This window comes from Mustela nivalis (assembly GCF_964662115.1).
Source record: "Mustela nivalis genome assembly, chromosome: 17".
NCBI lineage: Eukaryota > Metazoa > Chordata > Mammalia > Carnivora > Mustelidae > Mustela > Mustela nivalis.
The window spans coordinates 60,283,795-60,303,836 of NC_139036.1; the positions used below are offsets into that span (position 1 = coordinate 60,283,795).

Below are 20,042 nucleotides of genomic sequence, written 5' to 3' on the forward strand. Positions count from 1 at the left end.
TGACAGAGAGAGAGAGAGAGATCATAAGTAAGTAGAGAAGCAGGCAGAGAGAGAGGGGGAAGCCTGCTTCCCGCTGAGCAGAGAGCCCGATGCGGGCTCAATCCCAGGACCCTGAGACCATGACCTGTGCCGAAGGCAGAGGCTTAACCCAATGAGCCACCCAGGCACCCCGGGAGCCTCCATTTTTTATGGCACCTCATTAATATCTTTCTTGATTTCAGATTGCTTAGATTTTAGTTATTTTATTTATCCAGTCAGGGTTTCTCTAATATCTTCCATGCCTTTTTCGAGCCTAGCTAGCACCTTGAGAATCGTCATTCTGAACTCTAGATCTGACATATTACCAATGTCCATATTGATTAGGTCCCTAGCCTTTGCTACTGCCTCTTGTTCTTCTTTTTGTGGTGAGTTTTTCTGCCTTGTAATTTTATCCAGATAAGAATATATGAATGAGAGAATAAAATACTAAAAGGGTGGCAAAGACTCCAGGAAAATGTGAATTAACCAAATAAAAAGAGACCCCAAATCATGGAGGGAAGGGGGGGGTAAAAAGAATTTTGGGGAAAATAAATAACAGAAAAAGAAAAAAAATTAAAAAGAAAATGTATATATTAGGTGAATAGAACAGAGCCACCCACTTAATTTTGGTATTTTGGTCTTTTAGAAGAAAGTACCTCCCAATATTTTAAAGAAAGAAACACACACACACGTATATATGTATATGTATATGTATATGTATATGTATATGTATATGTATGTATGTGTATATATAGGTGTATATATATATATATATATATATATATATATATATGCTGGAAAAAAAGAAAAAGAACGTGGGGAGGGGGCGCCTGGGTGGCTCAGTGGGTTGTGCCTCTTTCTTTGGCTCAGGTCATGGTCTCAGGGTCCTGGGATTGAGTCCCGCATCGGGCTCTCTGCTCAGCAGGGAGCCTGCGTTCCCCCCCCACCACCCGCCACCTGCCTCTCTGCCTACTTGTGATGTCTTTCTGTCAAATAAATAAATAAAATCTTTAAAAAAAAAAAAAGTGGAGAGAATTTTCTCAGGCTGGAGACTAGAACAAAGCCCTGTGCTAGATTTAGGGTATATTTTGATCTATTAGAAGTTGTACCCCCGATTTTTTTAGAAGAAAAAACCCTATGTGTATACAAAAAATAAAGTTAGATATAATGAATAATAAAATATGATTATAATAATGAAGTTTCAAAAGATTTTTTTAATGAAAGGCATTGTTAAGATAAAGTAGTTAAAAATGTTGAAAGAGTAAAATTTAAAGTAGGTTAGAATAAGAAAAAAATTTTTTTTAATTAATTAACTTTGTAAGACTAAAGAATCATGGGGAGAAAGCCATGAATTCCATGCTTTGTTTTCTCCTCCTCTGGAATTCTGCTGTTCTTGATAAGTGAACTTGGTCTTGACTGGATTTCTTGCTGATCTTCTGGGGGAGGGGCCTGTTGTAGTGATTCTCAAGTGTCTTTGCCGAGGCGGAATTGTGCCACCGTCGCCATGGGCCGGGCTAAGTAATCCGCTCGGGTTCGCTTTTGTTGCCTGAAAGCTTCCTGGCGAGCTCTGGAGGACTGGAATGAAAGTGGAGGCCTCCCAGTCTTTGGCCCTGAGGAGCCGAGAGCTCAGGGCCCCACTTGTCAGTGCGCCCCCAGAGAAAAGCGCTCAATCACTCCTGTCTCCCTGGCCTCCGGCTGCGCTCCCTAGCCGAAGCAGCCCATGACCAAGCGTCTCTGTTTCTGGCACACAGCCTTTCCTGGAGTCTCCAAACCCAGCAGATCCCTGCTGATCTTCCAGGGGGTATCCCCGGATCTGCCACTTGTTGGGGTCCCTGCTCAAGGAGCAGTGGCCTGACTGTGCCATGGATCACAGTTTAAGATAACCCTAAGCTGAGAGCTCACTCCTTGGCTCTGTCTCTGTAGCCGGCCTTCCCACTCTAATACCTGCGAGCTCTGCGGCTCTAAGACACCCCTGATCCTTCTGTTACCCTGCAGGACCTGAGACCACACTGTGCACACGTGGGCTAACCCTGGCTTAGCCTCTGGAGCGATGTCCCTCAGTGGAGCAGACTTTTAAAAAGTTCTGATTTTGTGTTCCTTTGCTCCGCTGGTTGCCGGAACCGGTCCCTCCTCCTATGGTCTATCTTCCCGTCACTTTGGATTCATTTCTCCGCTGGTCCTACCTTTCAGAAGGTGTCAATTTTCTGTTTCTAGAATTGCTGCTCTTCTTATTTTCGATCTCCTGTTAGATTTGTAGGTGTTTGGAACGGTTTGATAAACTATCTAGTTCAATTTCCTGCTACCTGATGTCATCTCAGCCTGCTACTCCTCCATTAGCACCTTTGTTTTTATCACCAAATAATATTCCATAGTCTGGATGGACCACGGTTTGTCGATTCATCTACTGAAGGACATCTTGGTGCTGCTTCCAAGAATTTGCAATTACAAACAAAGCTGCTGCATGTGATTTTAATGGCACAGAAAAATCTGGTCTTTTCATCATGTCATACATCCCTAAAATTACTAGGAGGGAAGGCCTCTGGTGGTTGAATTAAATATATTTTAAAAATCTGTTTTCTAGATTGTTCTTAAAATTCAAATTCAAAATTTTGTGAGAAAGCCAAGATGTGCCAGAATCAAATCCTGACATTGATGTATCTCTGTTTCCATATGCTATGAAAACACTCCCTTAAAACCATCTGGGTCACACTTGCTGAGTGCCAGTATAGCCACTCTTCCCCTGGATGGATTCTCAAGATGGGGGCACATAGAGGAGACAGTGGTTTAAGAATGATATTAGCATACTGAAGGGGCCCAGGTTTTAAAATCCAGAGCAACGTGGCTCTCCTGGCTTATCGCCACCATGGGAGGAATCCTTCATGATCAAGGTCATTTGGGAAGCCTTCCAGGCAGAAGCAGAATTGGGTGAAGGGAGAAGCACGTCTGAAACACAGAATGACCTTCACTTGTCCCTTGTGGACATGGGGGCAGGTCAATGAGGAGGCTGTTGGTGACCCCCGTGCTTCGTAGAGTCGGGAGGAGAAGCAGGCGTTCACTGTTTGAACTTTGTTCTCCACCTGATCAGGAACTGATGAGAAGATATTAGCCAATGTTACTGAGGACGGCAAGAGACTGTTGGCTATTGCTGACTCTGTGTTCACAAAAGTCAGTGAGGACCTCCTGAACGGCACCATTTTAATTGGGCACCTGGAGCTCATCACGAAGCACTCAGATCAGTTTCTGGACATCTGGCAGATAAGTGAGTACCTGGGTGGGGTCTGGGCTTCAGGTTAGTGGGCAATGATTGCACTTGCCCATGTATTTTGTAGGGAGATGACCCTAGTCATCTTTACAATGAGTGGCTCTTCCTGTCAGTAAGTGGGGAGAGGATGGTTTCGAAGCCTCCGGAAAAAGATGGGAAAGTGCTAGCATGGTGACTTCGTAAGACCCGGCCTGTTGCTCTCCACACAGCCGAGCTCATAGGCATCTTTCCTGTGTGGCTGTGCACACAGCCCCCACGTCCCTCACTGCAGCCGTGAACGTGGAGCATCTTCAAAGGACAGTTGCAAGGACAAGGCTCTGCTTGTTTGTTCTGTTGAGTTACTTTTTTCTTCCAGAGAAAAAAGATCTTTTGCCCCAAGAGAAAAAGCACGACGTGAAGGAGGTGCTGGACTGGAGAAAGGATGAGCTGAATTTTCTGAAGCAAGAGAAGGAATACGTGGACAGTCTCCTGAGGTTGTGTGAGCAGGTGAAACATCTGGTAAAAGGTGATATTCCTAAGTGTTAACACAAATCACATTGAGGGGGCCCTGGGAGAGGGGGTCGGGGCGGGGAGAGTAAACTCGAGTCCCCCCGCAGCCTCGGGAGGCAAGTCACACACGCCTCCTTAATTCTTTTTGGGATTTCTACCCGTGCTTCCACATGGTGTGCTTAGTCCCCCCCCTTCACCATTCAGGCTGAAGCATCAGCCCCTGTGGAACAGTTGGCCTGGGTCTCTATTTTTCTATTTCTCCAGACACACCCCTTCCAGCCTCCCTCTGTTCCTAGTCCTGTTAGGATTTCAATGAGATCACCACTCAGGGTTCCATGATCACATCTGTGTAAATACACTGTTCACAACCAAGCTGTCAAATAGACCATCATTGTTTTCTCTTTCTTGCACCAGCTTTGTTGTCTCTGGAGTTAAACTTCTCATTTTCTCCTGTGCTTTGTTTTCAGTGTGTTTGTTTTCATTCAACCCTGGGCTCTTTACCAACTGTCTGAATTTCCTCACAAAACAATCAGTTAGATCTTCTGGACGGATTCTCCCCAGACTGCAGGGCTGTAATTCTAGAATCTTATTTTGCCATCCTAGGGGTTTCCTTTATGTGTCTCCCAAGTTAGATCTATTTCCCAGACCCTGTGATTCCCCTGTCTCTCATGTCTGTGTTTTAGTCAAACGAGTTCTCTGTTCCCTGCTCACCCCCGAGAGAGGAAGCACATCTCGAATCCTTGTACATCTGAGGATGTCTGCCCTTGCACCAGGGTAACTGCTGGCCCAGTGGAATTACACCGCAGAAATCCTGCAGGATCTCGGATGTGTTCCTGCACCGTCCTGGCCACTGTTGAGAATTCAGATGTGAATCTCACTACTGACCCTGTGTGTGTGCCATGCGTACTCTCTCTGGAGGCTCTCCAGATCTTTTTGGCCCACTTCTTCTGCAAGTTCATAATGATGTGCCTTGGTCAGGGTTGGTTTACGTCTACCACATTGAGCATAAAGGGTGGGTCTTTCTGGTCCAGAAATCCACGTTCTTGACTCCTGGGCAATTCTCCTGAATTATTTAAGTGGTTAGTTTTTCTCTGAGGAAAATGTACATCGTTGGGTGCTTGATCTCACAGGGCGACCATCAGACTTCCCTAAACTTCCTCTTCTGTTGCCTGTCTCTTTGGTTTCTGCCGTGCTTTTGGAGAGATTTCTACAACTTAACCATCAACCCTTGCATTGTGTTTTTCGTTTCACTTCACGTGTTTGATTTACGGGAACAGCTTTTTCTCTCAAAGACCTTTCTTTATACTACCCTGCTCTTGTTCACAACTGCAGTGTCTTGCTTTTCTGAGATTATGGACAATTTTGGTTTAGAGGTCTTCCTTGTCATCGTCGTCCTTTTTCTTTATCTTTTTAAGATTTATTCATTTGTGGGGCGCCTGGGTGGCTCAGTGGGTTAAGCCGCTGCCTTCGGCTCAGGTCATGATCTCAGGGTCCTGGGATCGAGCCCCGCATCGGGCTCTCTGCTCAGCAGGGAGCCTGCTTCCTCCTCTCTCTCTGCCTGCCTCTCTGCCTACTTGTGATCTCTCTCTGTCAAATAAATAAATAAAATATTTAAAAAAAAAAAAGATTTATTCATTTGTTTGAGAGGGAGCAAGCGGGGGGAGGAGCAGAGGGAGGGAGAGAGGATCCCGAGCACGTGTGCTGAGTGCAGAGCCGATGTGGGGCTGGATCTCAGGACTCAGATCATGACTGGAACTGAAACCAAGAGTTGGATCTCAACTGACTGAGCCACCCAGGCACTCCTAGTGGTTTTCCTTGTCTTTTACTCCCAGAGCATCTAGTTTCCTTCAAGCCTTCTTGATGTTGCTATGTTTTCATGTCTGTCTTTCACATGAAAGGTTTACGACATATGTCTGGGAATTACTTTGTTCTCTGTATGGAGAGGGGAACTCAGCAAGACCCTGAGGGTGGTGCAACTGGTCCTGTGGTGGACACGTTAGGTCTTCTCTGGGGCTGGCCAGCCCTGTGGTCCCCAGCTTGGTGGCCCCAGAGCGCCTTCCACATTAGCAGCTGTCACTTGCTAGGGTGGAAGGAGTGGCCGGCCTGCTATCTAGAACGGGGTGGGCAAGAAAGTCGGACCTCTTCTCCAGCCTTTCAAGCCAGACCTTCTCACTTCTCACCAGCTCCCCACCTCCAGCGGCCATAAGACCAGTGTATATGTTGCTGGAAATCCTGTGGCAGGAGCCTGGCTGACTCCTGGCCTCCCCGCTGTGGATTGGGGTTCCATGCCCTGGGGCCCAGCTTGACCTTCACCACGCTGCACATCTACTTTACGACTCCTTCCCTGCTCTGGCTGTCATCTCGTTTTCTGCTCCTCCCTGCCCAGCCCATTTATGACTTTTCCAAGGCCGTGTCTGTTCTGGCCCTGGAGTACAGGATGCGGGGTGTGAGTGAAGCAGGCAATGTCCACACTGTCATCCCTGCCCAGGAAAGACCATGCTTGCTTTGTTGTGAAAATTCACGAGCAAACTGGGAATGGGGTAGGGTTTGGCAGGGAGACAGATGGGTTCTTAGTGAGGAAGAACGCCAGCAAATGTGCTTGTGTGAGTTTTCTTAGGAGCAGTGAGGAGGACAATAAATATGGGTAAAATAAAATAAAATGGTGTGGTGAGTAGAGGTTTGACTTCTGACTTTCCTTTATGGTTTCAAAGTGGATCTGGAAGAGATGGAGGAAAGACACTTAGAAGATCTCAGCAGGAAAAGACTGAGTGATGCCGTGACAGTGAGGCTGTCCCTTAGCTCCCCGGATGTGAAGAAGGCAACACATTACGACCTGAGCCCCCAAGTCCAAGAGATGGCTGAAAAGGTGGACCAGCTCAAGAAGAGCCACATCTTCCAGGTCTTCTGGGAAGACACGGCAGAAATGCTGAGCGAGCCTGGGGAGGAGCTGGAAAGTCCGATTCTTCAGGCTGAGGAGGCATACAAATATCTGTATCTCCCTTGTTTCGAGAAGTTGATGAGTCTGTATGAGGATCTGAGGGCAGGAGAGATCACTTTTCAGGAGGTTGACACCATATTCAAGGATTTTGTGAATAAGTACAGCCAGCTCGCCGTCGACCTCAAGACTATGTGTGTTCTGGACCCCAGCGACCAAGGGGAGTGGATCAGGTGTCGAGTTGAGCAGATCAGAGAGTACCATCACCTGCACCAGGCTGTTGGCTCAGCCAAGGTCATTTTGAAGGTCAAGGAGAATTTGGGCCTGACCGGTGACTTCAGTGTTCTGTACACTTTGTTAAACTTTGTAAGTTTTTTACCAGGGACCCATAGGGTGGGGGTGGGAGCTCCCATGGGCTCTCCGGATTCTAGAAGCCAGACAGGATGGTTTCACGGCCTCCCCCAGGAATTCTTGTTTGCATTTCACCTGATGCCTGATCATGCCCAGGGCTTCGCTCTCACCTGCTTATAAATGGCAGGAGTACTCCTGGCAATTGTGCATTTTCTTAGGCTGGCGTGAGAGTTGAGAGTTTGGGAATGGGCAGTGACCCTCTTTTGGTAGCCAGGCATTAGGAAAGGGTCATCTGGTCTCATCAGGTTAGAGTGTGGGGAGGCAAAAGAAGGGTTTGTTCTGGCCCCCTCTTTTTGCACATTTGACAGAGCTGGCAAGGGGTAGTGCACGGTGAGCCATCTCTGCTGTGCTGAAGAAGCAGGTGCTTTGTTTTGTGTTTCTTCAGGCGGGCATTTATAAGGAAGCCCATGATCTGTGGTACGACAGAGATACTTACAAAGATGATGAAAATTAAGCACAAAATTTGGAATTATCCACACTTAGCCTTGGCTCCCAGCAGCGTGTTCTCAAATAGGTCTCTGCTCTGGGCCTTCATTTCTTTACCGATAAAACAGGAAAAGTAGCAATGTGCACTGGCAGAGTTCTTGTGTAAGTTGCTTCGTGGAGTGCCAGGTATAGAGGAATAGTAGCTATTAGGGATCCATGGGGAGGTGGCAGTGAGGGCTCTAGTGTCCCTGCTTCCCGTCAGGAGCTTCATGCACCTGCCTTTCGCTGTTTAAGTCCAAGAAGGGCAGATTGGGGCCTTTGGGATGGTTGGCGCCACTGCTTGGACTCTAGGGTTCCAGGTAACCAGGTTCAGCTCACAGTAGAGCTCCGTCTTGCAGACTGACAACTTCGACAACTATTGCCATGAGAAGCTGGACCAGATCAGCGAGGAGCTGATCCACGCCAAAAAACTGCTGCAGGACATCAGTGAGACCCGGTGCCAGTGTCTCCATGAGCTGTCCCTGAGCAGGGAGTTCATCCGCTGGGTCCAGGAGGCTCTCGGAGGTACAGCTGGTCGTTGAGGTTGCTGGGAGGAGGGAGAGAGCGTTAAGATGGCTCATGGGAGGCTTTCATAAATTCACGGGCAGTCCCTTTGCTGGGACACATGCTGTGTAAAGAACAGACACGCCGTCGGCGTCTCTTCAGAAGATGTGCTGCGCCTGCCTCATGGATGATGCGTCACGGCAGTATTTCATTAGTTCTGGCATTAAAACTATTTCCTTCACTGCTTTTTGCCCTTGCTCTGGAGGCTTGCTGTGAATAGTTGGATATCATTTTCATACAAATTTACCCTCTTTAGCTTTTTCCTGTGGTTGATTTAAACTAGAAGATAAGATAAGCTCTTGTCCACAGAAGAGATTTCATTACATCAGCTCATTGGTGTTCCGTGCATTTCTCTTTTTGGCCAAGAGCTTGGAAGCCTTTTTTGCTGTGTGGCTTAGGTGCCTCTGGCGGAGGGGATGCATGGAGGGGGGAAGGAGAGGAGGAAGGTAGGTGGAGGAAGCAGGAAAGGGGCGGCAGCAGCTCTGGTGTGCAGGACGGGTGCTCATCTGGGTGCTTAGTCCTCTCAATGGGGGGCTCCTTGGCCCACTCCGATGCACATCCTTTGATTAGGAAGTAGTCCAAAGAGAATTAGCTTCATTTCTTTATAGTTAACTGGCAACATTGTATTTACCAGGTGAGCCCATTTCCTTTTATATTAAATAGTGATGTTGTGTGGATTATACACGACAAAGTGCATGGAGGCCTTGTGCCATGTCTGGATGTTGTTGTTGCTCCGTAAGGCTAGATGTTGACCAGTGGTGTCAACATCAACAGTAAAAGAAACGTGGCCCCAGATTTGTACTAAAAGCAAAAAGTGGATTAGACCCTACAAACCCATCACTATCCATTTATAGCCTAAGTGTTCTTGTTCAAGGTCTGAGTGTGGGATCGTCCTAGAGCCCTCGGGCACTCACCTGTCTCTCCTCACCCCAAGGCATCAACGAACTAAAGGTGTTTGTGGATCTCGCCTCAATCTCTGCGGGGGAGAATGACATCGATGTGGATCGGGTAGCCTGCTTCCACGACGCCGTGCAGGGCTACGCGTCGCTGCTGTATAAGCTGGATGTGAGTGCAGGATTTGAGGAGTTCATGATGCATCTTGAAGAACTGTGGAAGGCTCTGGAGAATGACCTGCACCTGCCCCGTAAACTGGTAAGTCTTCTTTCTGGCTTCATCTGCGCACACGAAGCTGTGCACAGGGTCTCATTTGGCATCACAAGGGGCAGGACTACAGGTCACCCCCACCTGTGTAGTCCATGTTAAAATGATGTTTGAGACTAGTTTTCCTTCATATGTGGAACTGTTTTCTTTTCCTTGTTATGGTAGATAGAAAGTGGGATTCAAAATTTCATGTAAATAAGAGCAATTTCCATTGTGCAAAACACACATGGAAAAAAGACTGATCTATGACCCGTGTTTTTTTCTGAATGGTGATAACTGTTACTTTTTACTGTATATTTCTTGGTTCTTTCCACGTTTCCCACAATTGGCATGAATTCAGTTTCTTTAAATAATCTCTCCACCCAACATGGAGCATGAACTTGGGGCCCTGAGATCAAGAATTGCATACTCCCCCGACTGAGCCAGACAGGCACCCCTGTAAATTCATCTTTTTTTTAATCAGAGAAACGAATGAATGTGTTAGTGTAAGTAAACCATTTGCACTGGGGTCCACACAGACCCATACCGTTTCACGTGGCTGGTGCACAGAGGTGATGTCCAGCCAGATCTGCCAGAGGGTGAGGGCGGAAAGGAGCAACAGAGGACCAGGCACAGGGGAGCTCCACTTCTGCTGCTGGAAGCTTACATCTGAACAGAAGTCTTTGCTGTAATCTCTCCCAGGGCTTCTATTTGGACCTGGGGTCCCCAGAAGCACACTTAGAATGTAAGGCCACACTGCTGTCCTCTATCCAGCAGTACCCCCACCTGGGGGCCTGGCAGCATGAACCCCCTCACTGTTCTGTCCATGTGCCACCATGTGTTAGCCAGGGCACTGGCCGTTGGTCCTCACCAGACAGCCTGTTACATAAAGGGCAACACCATGAGATAGTGACCGAGAGGGCTAAGTGAGAGGGCAGTGGGCGAGGAAGGCCTCCCCTGCGGAAAGGACATGGGGAGGAGATGGAAGCAGATGGGGGGGGAACTTGCCCCATGGGGAACAGAGACGGAGCCACAGGAAGAAGAGAAAGAAGGTTGCTCATACGGTGGCCTATTTCCCCTCCTGTTCCAACAGCATGACTCTGCCAGGAACTTGGAGTGGCTGAAAACTGTGAAGGAAAGTCACGGGTCGGTAGAACTTTCCTCCCTGTCATTGGCAACAGCCATCAATGACAAAGGCGTCTATGTGATCAGGGCCCCCAAGGATAGCCAGAAGGTGAGCCACCCTGAGTCCTGACACAGCTGTCAGTGGTGTGTTCAGGCTGCTGCAAGTTGGGGTGGGGGTGGGGTTCTTCTTCCAGAAAAGTGACCTCTAAGCATGCACGGTTCCGTAGATCTCCCCAGATACAGTTCTACAGTTGCTTTTGCCCGAGAGCCATGGAGACCCTGAGGAGGTACGAGTCTACTCTTTGGAAGACCTCAAGGAGCTTTTGAATAAATTGATGCTGATGTCTGGGAAGAAAGATCACAGGAACGTTCAAGTAGAGGTATTTTCTAAGGTGAGGATTTGTGATGACATTGGCACCAAGCAGATGAGCTCATGTTTGGGTAGAGGACTGTCACTGCCCAGTAGCCAGAGAAAGAAGGGTTTGACTTTGGATTAGTTGATAGGAAGCACTCTGCTTTAATTCCACGGAGCGGGGAGCCAGCATGTCTGCAGAATGAAGTCACCCCAATTCCTGACCCCAAGAAATGCCTGAGCTCCAACGGGCCCTTTGGTCGGTAGTCCCTTCTTAAGATGCACAGACCGAATTGTTCTTAATCCTCGACATCATAGAGGAGATAACTCCATGGATAGGTCTTAGAAGGAGACTCCTCTTCCTTCATTTACTCTAGAAATCAGCAAGAACACGCAAAGACTTAAAGATTTAGCTAGTCATTCTTCATTGAAATTAAAAGTAACCATGTTGATAAAGGAATATCTCTGTACATAACCGGCTCTGGACTTTGTTACCGGTGTTTTCTTTCAAGGTCACTTGCACTTTATAATGACATCCTTTAGCCTTATCAGAGAGTCCTGTGGGAGGCTGATGATGTTAATCAGGAAATAAGGCCTCTGTGATTACCCCGTGTGCTCAAGGCCACATAGGGAACCAGTGGAAAGACATGAACCCAAGTACTTCAAGTTATATTTCTGTTTGGGTCATTCTGGACAATTGTGTGACTTGACATGCTCTGTGATGTCTGCCTCCTGTCTGGTTCCGTGTGCTACAGGTGTTCTGCAACATGCAGCGGCTTGTCCAGGCCTTCATAGACCTTTACTGTGCTGGCAACATGCTGTTCAGGGCCTGGGGTGCCGAGGTATACTGCTCCCCACAGCACAGTGTCTCCATTCGAATGGATTTCTGCTTGGAGCCCATAAGCCCTCTCAGGGGCAGTGGGCCGGTGGCCGCGCTGTTGGAGGCCGTCAGCAGAGAGATGGAGCATTTCCTGGATCACTGGAAGAGCTTCGTGGCAGAGAAGCGGACCAAATACTTTTATCTCAACTACTACACCGCCGAGCAGCTGGTGTACCTAAGCACAGAGCTCAAGAGACAGACGCCCAGCGATGCTGCTGTCACCATGCTGTCCTTCATCAAAAGTGACTGCACCCCGACAGATGTTGCGAAGGCCCTCGAGGCGCCCAATGGAGACGCTGCCAGGCACCACGAGAGGACAGTAGTAGAGGAATTGCGGCGGATGCTCCTGCGCGAGTTCAGCCTGGTGGGCAAGCTGAGGGCCGTCCTGGAGCAGTCCATGGCATGCATGAGTGCCTTCCTGCCTCACTCGCTGGACCTGGAGACCCTTGGCCGCTGTCTGGCCCACCTGGACTGGAGAAGTGGACGTGCCGTGACGCGGTTCCTCCCCAACGGCCTGCACGTCGGCCAGCCCAACCTCCTCGTCTGTGGCCACTCTGAGGTGCTGTCGGCCGCACTGGCCATCTACATGCACACCCTGCATCAGCCACTGCCCACCTTTGACGAGGTACTGCTCTGCACCCCGGGAACCACGTTTGAGGAAGTGGCCCTGCTCCTGCGCCGCTGCCTCACTCCAGGCTCCCGGGGACAGGGCATCTATAGCCTGCTGTATGTGGACCTGCTGAGCTATGAGGTGGCCTGCCAGGTGGAGGCGCTTTTCCTGACCCTGTGCTCACAGCCACATCGGGATGACTTCCAGCTGGTGATGATCTGTGACTCTGAGCGGGAGCATTGCCACCTGCCCTCGGCCTTCAGCCAGTACAAGGTCCTTGTCACACCTCAGAAGCCCCTCCAGGATGTCCAGGCCTACCTGGCTCGGCATTTCCAGGTCCCCAGCCACTTGACATCAGCTGCCGATGTGTTCCGGGACCGGATGTGTGTGGGGATTGTGGCCTCCAAGCGAGCGGGCGTTGGTAATGACAGTTCCTGGGGTGGATGTGCCCCTTGGGTCCCAGGGACCATTTGATGCTCAGTGTTCAATGATGTACAAATGGCACGGGTTCCGATGCCATATTTTCCCATTTATATCCATTAAGTACATTAGGATGACGTTCCCTATCCAGCAGGGGCAACTCAGGCGGAGCCCTCTATAGGAGGAAACTGAGCCTCAGGGAGGTTTTGATTCTTGGAAGCTGTCAATCAGGGCCCATGCTGGAATGCGACACCCTTTCTCCCTGGGTTTCAGGCTCAGGCGAGTCCAGGGAGCCAAGTCACCTTTCTCTAAACAGGCTTCTCTAAAGCTCCCTCTCTTTTATTTTATTTATTTATTTATTTGTTTGTTTATTTATTTATTTATTTGACAGAGAGAAATCACAAGTAGGCAGAGAGGCAGGCAGAGACAGACAGGCGGAAGCAGGCTCCCTGCTGAGCAGAGAGCCCAAGGCGGGGCTCGATGCCAGGACCCTGAGATCACGACCTGAGCCAAAGTCAGAGGCTTAACCCACTGAGCCACCCAGGCGCCCTGCTCCCTCTCTTTTAAACTCTGTTGGCCACTTCAGGGTTGTTGTGGGTCTTGAGAGCAGAGAGAGGTGTGATTGCTTTGTCTTGAGAAAAAATAGATGCCCCTTGACTTCCCTTCTCTTGACTTTATCCCCTTAACAGCACAACCTTCTCTGCATGGAAAATCTTTGCCTCCCCTCCCCCAGACACGGGTGACACAGCCACTGTCCTTTGACTCAGATGGCCACCATCCATTCCAGGGGATGCCAAGGATCTTGAGCAGGCAGCAGCAGGAAAATTTGAGGATTCCAAAGTGTATTCTTTACCATGGTGTTACATTGTGTCAGTTCTGAATTTCGCACAGAGAAATGACTTGTAATAAATCTGGATTCTCTTGTTCCTGGTCCACAGCCCTGGCACCTGATTTCCATATTTTATTTTATTTCATTGTTTTAAGATTTTGTTTATTTGAGAGAGAGCACGGAGGGAGGAGCAGAGGGAGAGGGACAAAGAGACTCAGTGCCGACCGAGGAGCCTGATATGAGGCTCCATCCCAAGACCCTGGGATTGTCACCTGAGCAGAAATCAAGAGTCAAGACGCTTAACCCACTGAGCAGCCCAGGGGCCCCCTAATTTCCATATTTTAATGTTACAGGAAAGTCTCTCTATGTCCGGAGATTACATGGCAAATTGAAAATGCAGCTCAGAGGCAAAAAAGTGCCCCTGAAAGTGATCCGACTAATCGACCGTGAGGTAGATGAGAACCAAGTGCTGCAGTCCCTCCTGCCTTTCCTGAAGGCTGAGTACCAGACAGGACCTGTGATCTTCCACTTCGACGTGACCTCTTCAGTAAGTGCCCCAGGATTTCAGTTGATTGGCCATGTCAGGAAAGACTTAGTCCCCATGTCTCACACTTACTGCTTCTTATATAAAGAATTTCCTCTTTCGGGGCGCCTGGGTGGCTCAGTGGGTTAAAGCCTCTGCCTTCAGCTCAGGTCATGATCTCAGGGTCCTGGGACCTTGCGTTGGGCTCTCTGCTCAGCAGGGAGCCTGCTCCCCCCCCCATCTCTGCCTCTCTGCCTACTTGTGATCTCTCTCACTCTGTCAAATAAATAAATAAATCTTAAAAAAAAAATTTTCCTCTTTCTACGTGATAGTTAGTGTCGCTGTGTCCAAGGACAGAGCACAATGGTCCTCAGGGTTGGGAGACTGCATTGTCCTTTGAGTGAGTGCTTATACACCCAAGCAATTCTGTCTCTAGGTGCAGACTGGGCTTTGGGCGTTCATTTTCAAACTCTTCATCCTACGGTACTTAATGGATATAAATGGGAAAATATGGCATCGGAACCCATGCCATTTGTACATCGTTGAAACCCTGGAAAGGTTGCCAGCGCTGCCCAGGACACCTTCAAGACGGGTATGTGCCACAGATCCTTTTTATGCCAGCACAAACCACTTCTGCCTTAGCGAAGCCACTTTACGAGTACTTTTTGATAATGTCTGGAATAAAAATACTCTTTCTAGTTAGGAGTATTAGAGTTTGATTTGGGATTGATGCTGTTTGTCTGAGTAAACGCTAGAGGTGCTCAGAACCCAGTAAATCCATCTGCTGGGCACACACAGTCTGTCCCTAATGCCAGCTAAGATGGGAAGGAGGCTTTTGTCGCATATACTTCTTAACAGAAGGGAACCTTGTGCACATATGCACACGCATGTGCTTAGTAGAGACTTTGTTTCAGGAGGTTGTGTGATAAGGACCTGACTGTGGAACTGGTAGCTCCCATGATGCCCCAGTGATAGACAGTAGCCTGAGCACAAAGGAGTCTGCAGAAACCACTTTATGGAAAGTGGGATCTCCGAAAGGTTCTATACACTGCATGTGTACAGCCAGTGTGGATCACGTGGAGGGTTAAAATGCAGATTTTTTAGGAAACGTAGTCATAACCATTTTATTCGTGTCTCCCCTTTCTAGAGTACACATTCCCCCCACTTCAGTTTTCTCGATATCTTCCCAAGAGTCACCTGCCGACCTCCCAAAGAAGTGATCAACATGGAGCTGAATCCCGAAGAGAGCTACAGTGATCCAGGGATGGATCAGAAAGCATTCCGCAGTGAGACTTTCCAGAGGCCTTATCAGTATTTGAAACGGTTCCATGAGAAACAAAACCTAGACATGTTTCAGTACCAGAAAGGCTCTGTGGAAGGCACTCCTGGGGAATGCCTCCAGTATTTCCTGATTTACTGCGGGTTGATAAATCCATCCTGGGCAGAGCTACGGAACTTTGCTGGGTTCCTGAATTATCAGCTCAGAGATTGTGAGGCCTCCCTCTTCTGCGACCCACGCTTGATTGGAGACACACTGCAAGGCTTCAAGAACTTTGTGGTCACCTTCATGATCTTCATGGCAAGAGATTTCGCCACACCGACACTTCATACGTCCGATCAGAGCCCTGGGACGAACACAGTCACCATGGATGGGGTGCCCGAAGAAGACCTAGCCCCTTTCACTCTCCGGAAGAGGTGGGAGTCAGAGCCTCACCCGTACGTGTTCTTCAATGGTGACCACACATCCATGACATTCATGGGCTTCCACATTGAGCCCAATAGGAGTGGCGGCCTTGACGCCATCGACCTCTCCAGTGGGAGAGTGATCAAGAAAGATGTCATGGGGATGGAACTGTACCGGGGGCTATTGCTTCAGAGGGTGCCCTTCAATGTTGACTTTGATAAGCTTCCGAGACTTGAGAAACTTGCAAAGCTCTGCCTGGTGTTGGGGATCCAGTGGCTCATGGACCCTGATGAAACCTATGAGCTCACAATGGACAATATGCTTAAGATCCTTGCCATCGAGATGCGGTTCCGGTGTGGGATCCCTGTCATCATCATGGGAGAGACTGGCTGCGGGAAGACCAGGCTCATTAAATTCCTCAGTGACCTGCGACGTGCGGGCACCAAAGCTGAAACCATGAAGCTGGTCAAGGTCCACGGAGGAACCACTGCAGAGATGATCTACTCCAAAGTGCGGGAGGCAGAGAAACTTGCTATGTACAATAAGGACCAACATCAGCTGGACACAATCTTGTTCTTCGATGAAGCCAATACGACAGAAGCCATAAGCTGTATCAAGGAAGTCCTATGTGATCGTACAGTGGGCGGCCAGCCCCTAGCCAAAGACTCGGGCCTGCATATCATAGCGGCCTGCAACCCTTACCGGAAGCACTCACAGGAGATGATCTGCCGCTTGGAGTCGGCCGGTTTGGGATACAGGGTCAGTGCAGAGGACACGGTGGAGAAGCTCGGCTCCATCCCCCTGAGGCAGCTGGTGTACCGAGTGCACGCTCTGCCGCCTAGCCTGATCCCGCTGGTGTGGGATTTCGGACAGCTGAACAACACCGCCGAAAAGCTCTACATCCTGCAGATTGTGCAGAGGCTGGTGGAGGCCATCAGCTTAGATGAAAGCGAGACTCGCGTGATCACAGAAGTGCTCTCTGCCTCTCAGGCCTTCATGAGGACGAGAGTGAACGAGTGCAGCTTTGTCAGCCTCAGGGATGTGGAGCGCTGTGTCAAAGTGTTCAGATGGTTTTACGACCACAGTGTGATGCTCCTGTCAAAGCTGGAGTCCTTTCTCCAAGAGTCCGACGTGGAGAGAGATCCTGTCCTCTGGTCCCTGGTGCTGGCCCTCGGGGTGTGCTATCATGCCTCTTTAGAAGAGAAGGAATCGTACTGGAGAGCCATTTGCAGTCTCTTTCCAGAACCATATAACGACAGCAAGATTGTTCTGGAGGAGATCGCTCAAACACAGAGTCTTTTTCTAAATGGTGTGTCTTTAAGGAAAACCATCGCTAGGAACTTGGCTTTGAAGGAGAATGTCTTCATGATGGTTATCTGCATTGAGCTGAAGATTCCCCTCTTCCTGGTGGGGAAGCCCGGCAGCTCCAAATCTCTTGCCAAGACCATTGTGGCAGATGCCATGCAAGGCCCGGCAGCTCACTCGGACCTCTTCCGGAACCTGAAGCAGGTCCATCTGGTATCATTCCAGTGCAGCCCACACTCTACTCCTCAAGGCATCATAAGCACCTTCAGGCAGTGTGCCCGCTTCCAGCAGGGAAAGGACCTAGAGCAGTACGTTTCTGTGGTGGTGTTGGATGAGGTTGGACTGGCAGAAGATTCACCTAAAATGCCCTTGAAGACTCTGCACCCCCTGTTGGAATATGGATGCATTGAAGACGATCCTGCCCCCCACAAAAAGGTTGGCTTCATAGGCATCTCCAATTGGGCCCTGGACCCTGCCAAGATGAACCGGGGTATTTTTGTGTCCCGTGGCAGTCCCAACAAGAAAGAGCTCATAGAGAGCGCCAAGGGGATTTGCTCCTCAGAGCCCCTCGTTCAACAAAGAGTCCAAGGCTACTTTGCACCCTTTGCCAGAGCCTATGAAACAGTGTGTGAGAAGCAAGACAAGGAATTCTTTGGGCTCCGTGACTACTATAGCCTCATCAAAATGGTCTTTGCCAAGGCAAAATCTTCTAATAATGCACCCTCCCCGCGGGATATTGCACAGGCTGTCCTTCGGAACTTCAGTGGCAAAGATGACATCCACGCTCTGGACATTTTTACAGCCAGTTTGCCTGAGGCGAAGTGTTCAGAAGAAGTCAGCACCATGCAGCTGATCCGGGAGAACATGTATAGTGACCTTCAGAAGGCGTCGGGCAAGGAGCTAGACGGCTCAGAGTCCCGCTACCTGCTTGTGCTGACCAGAAACTACGCGGCCCTGCAGGTCCTGCAGCAGACGTTCTTCAAGGAGGACCGGCAGCCAGAGATCATTTTTGGTTCCAGCTTTCCCAGGGACCAGGAGTACACACAGGTCTGCAGAAATATCAACCGAGTAAAGATCTGCATGGAAACAGGCAAGATGGTAGTGCTGCTCAACCTGCAGAGCCTGTACGAGAGCCTCTACGATGCACTCAATCAGTACTACGTCTACCTCGGAGGCCAGAAGTACGTGGACCTTGGTCTGGGGACCCATCGGGTCAAATGTCGGGTTCACCCAGACTTCCGCTTGATAGTCATTGAAGAGAAAGACGTTGTCTACAAACATTTTCCCATCCCTCTCATTAACCGGCTGGAGAAACACTATCTGGATATCAACACTGTTTTGGAAAGATGGCAGAAAAACATCGTGGAGGAGCTCAAGAGCTGGGTGGAGAGATTTGCAGATGTGAAACCGGACCCATTTGTAGCCGAACACAAGTACAGCCCTTCTGAAGTCTTCATCGGCTACCACCCGGACGCGTGCGCCTCTGTGGTGCTCCAGGTCACCGAGAGGCTGGGGCCCAGGATTTTGACTAATGAACTGTACCAGAAGGTGTCTGAGGAGGCCAAATTGATTCTGCTGGGTTGTGCCACGCCAGACGCCGTGATTCGGCTGGGAGCTACCTCCCTGGGCCTGTTTGCCGCACAGTCCCTGTCTCGAGAATACTACCACAGGCAGCAGCATAACTGCTTTGCAGACTTCCTTCAGGCCCAGCTTCGCACAGTGGATCTGGGGCACCGTGTCACCTTCACAGAGGTGATGATAATTTTATCTTTGTTTTCTTTCCGAGGCCTTGCATCCCTAGTTTCTAGAATTCAGGATTCTTTTCTAGTCGGTGTACAGGATTTAGAAATTGACGTGTTTGGACTTTAGTTTCTCTCCGTTAAGTGCAAAGAAACCCAGACGCTCACAAAAATTCAGTCAGAGCAGGTTTGGAGGGCCTGTTTCTGTGCAAAGCTCTGTGTCCAGCTCTGTGTAACATTGTGTCCAGTGCCCACTTCAACTAACAAAGTGAATGCGTCAGCACCGTTCTTGGCCTTGGTCCGCATACAGTGTAAGACTCATGAACGTGTGCCGTTGGCATCATACCACAGGGCTATCTGTAGGGGCAGAATGGAGAAATGCACATCAGGGTATGAGGTCAGAGGACCCTCCAGCCAGCTGTGAAATGCGGCTGAGGAAGTGTTATGGGTAGAGGTCCCTACTGGAGCAAAGGTGTCAAGGTGCAGGAAAGAAGTGCCATCTGTGCAGGAAACCAGGAACTGGCTGCTGTGTAGTGTGGAGCTTGAGGGTGCAGGGGCCAAGAGTTGGGGATGACATGGCCCTGCAGAGCCTTCATGGAGGGTCCTCTTTGCGGTGCTGATGAGGTGGGTCTGCTGTCGAGAGGGCAGAGAGAGAGAGGAATGCATACGGAGATGTGTCCGGTTGCCTGGGAGAGGGAGAAGGCCTGGTAAAGGACTACCACAGGAAGGACAGGTAGGGAGGCTGCTGAACCAGTTCAAAGTAGAGCCGCTGCTGGACGGAGCGGGGAGACAGCACGTGAACTGGCAGAGCTACTGACTGATGCCATCTGGGGGCTCTGGAAGACGAAGGGGTCTAGGGACTTCCAAGTCATCCAAGGAAGACTTCCTGCATCTTCCTTGGATGACTGGAGGTTTGGTTAATTACAAACCAGGAATGAGCAACAAATATTGGTGGTAAATTCCATTCGGGACAGACTCTGCTGCCTCTGTGGGATTCAGGCAGACTCGTCTGTCATGCAGGTGGACCTGGGAATCAGAAGCTCAGTGGCAGGGCCGTCCTGGAGTTGGGGGTTCCGGAGCTGTGATAGCTGCATGCCCATAAGGAGTGTTTTGGTTTGCTCTGGGTGGGGACTGGGGGGTGGTGATCCAGGGTTACAGGAGAATTGGTCATAACTTGGGGGCAGAAAGGGCCCCAGCTAGCTGCACTCCATCCGGAAGTATACAGAAGACTAGGGTGGGAGGAATGGCCTTTGTGTTGAGCCCTAAGGGGTCCTCCGAACTTCTCGGAGGG

The 20,042-nt window shown here is 49.6% G+C and overlaps 1 protein-coding gene and 1 long non-coding RNA gene across 5 annotated transcripts in view; both read left to right on the forward strand.

The window, feature by feature from the left end:
* Positions 1 to 20,042, forward strand: part of LOC309850933 — a 1,194,231-nt gene that overhangs the window by 215,316 nt on the left and 958,873 nt on the right. The gene's annotated exons all lie outside the window — the stretch shown is intronic.
* The window catches only part of RNF213 (ring finger protein 213), a 105,175-nt gene that overhangs the window by 45,073 nt on the left and 40,060 nt on the right, over positions 1 to 20,042 (forward strand). For all 4 annotated transcript variants that reach the window (XR_014304485.1, XM_082705389.1, XM_082705390.1 and 1 more), the window contains 11 exons: positions 3,104 to 3,277; positions 3,636 to 3,785; positions 6,481 to 7,070; positions 7,940 to 8,105; positions 9,079 to 9,296; positions 10,378 to 10,518; positions 10,637 to 10,801; positions 11,517 to 12,672; positions 13,854 to 14,047; positions 14,460 to 14,615; positions 15,171 to 18,764. Coding sequence is in view for 3 of the 4 variants with exons in the window: in XM_082705389.1 (XP_082561515.1) it covers positions 3,104 to 3,277; positions 3,636 to 3,785; positions 6,481 to 7,070; positions 7,940 to 8,105; positions 9,079 to 9,296; positions 10,378 to 10,518; positions 10,637 to 10,801; positions 11,517 to 12,672; positions 13,854 to 14,047; positions 14,460 to 14,615; positions 15,171 to 18,764 (6,704 nt within the window). In the remaining variant the exon portion in view is untranslated. The remainder of the gene's footprint in view (positions 1 to 3,103; positions 3,278 to 3,635; positions 3,786 to 6,480; positions 7,071 to 7,939; positions 8,106 to 9,078; positions 9,297 to 10,377; positions 10,519 to 10,636; positions 10,802 to 11,516; positions 12,673 to 13,853; positions 14,048 to 14,459; positions 14,616 to 15,170; positions 18,765 to 20,042) is intronic.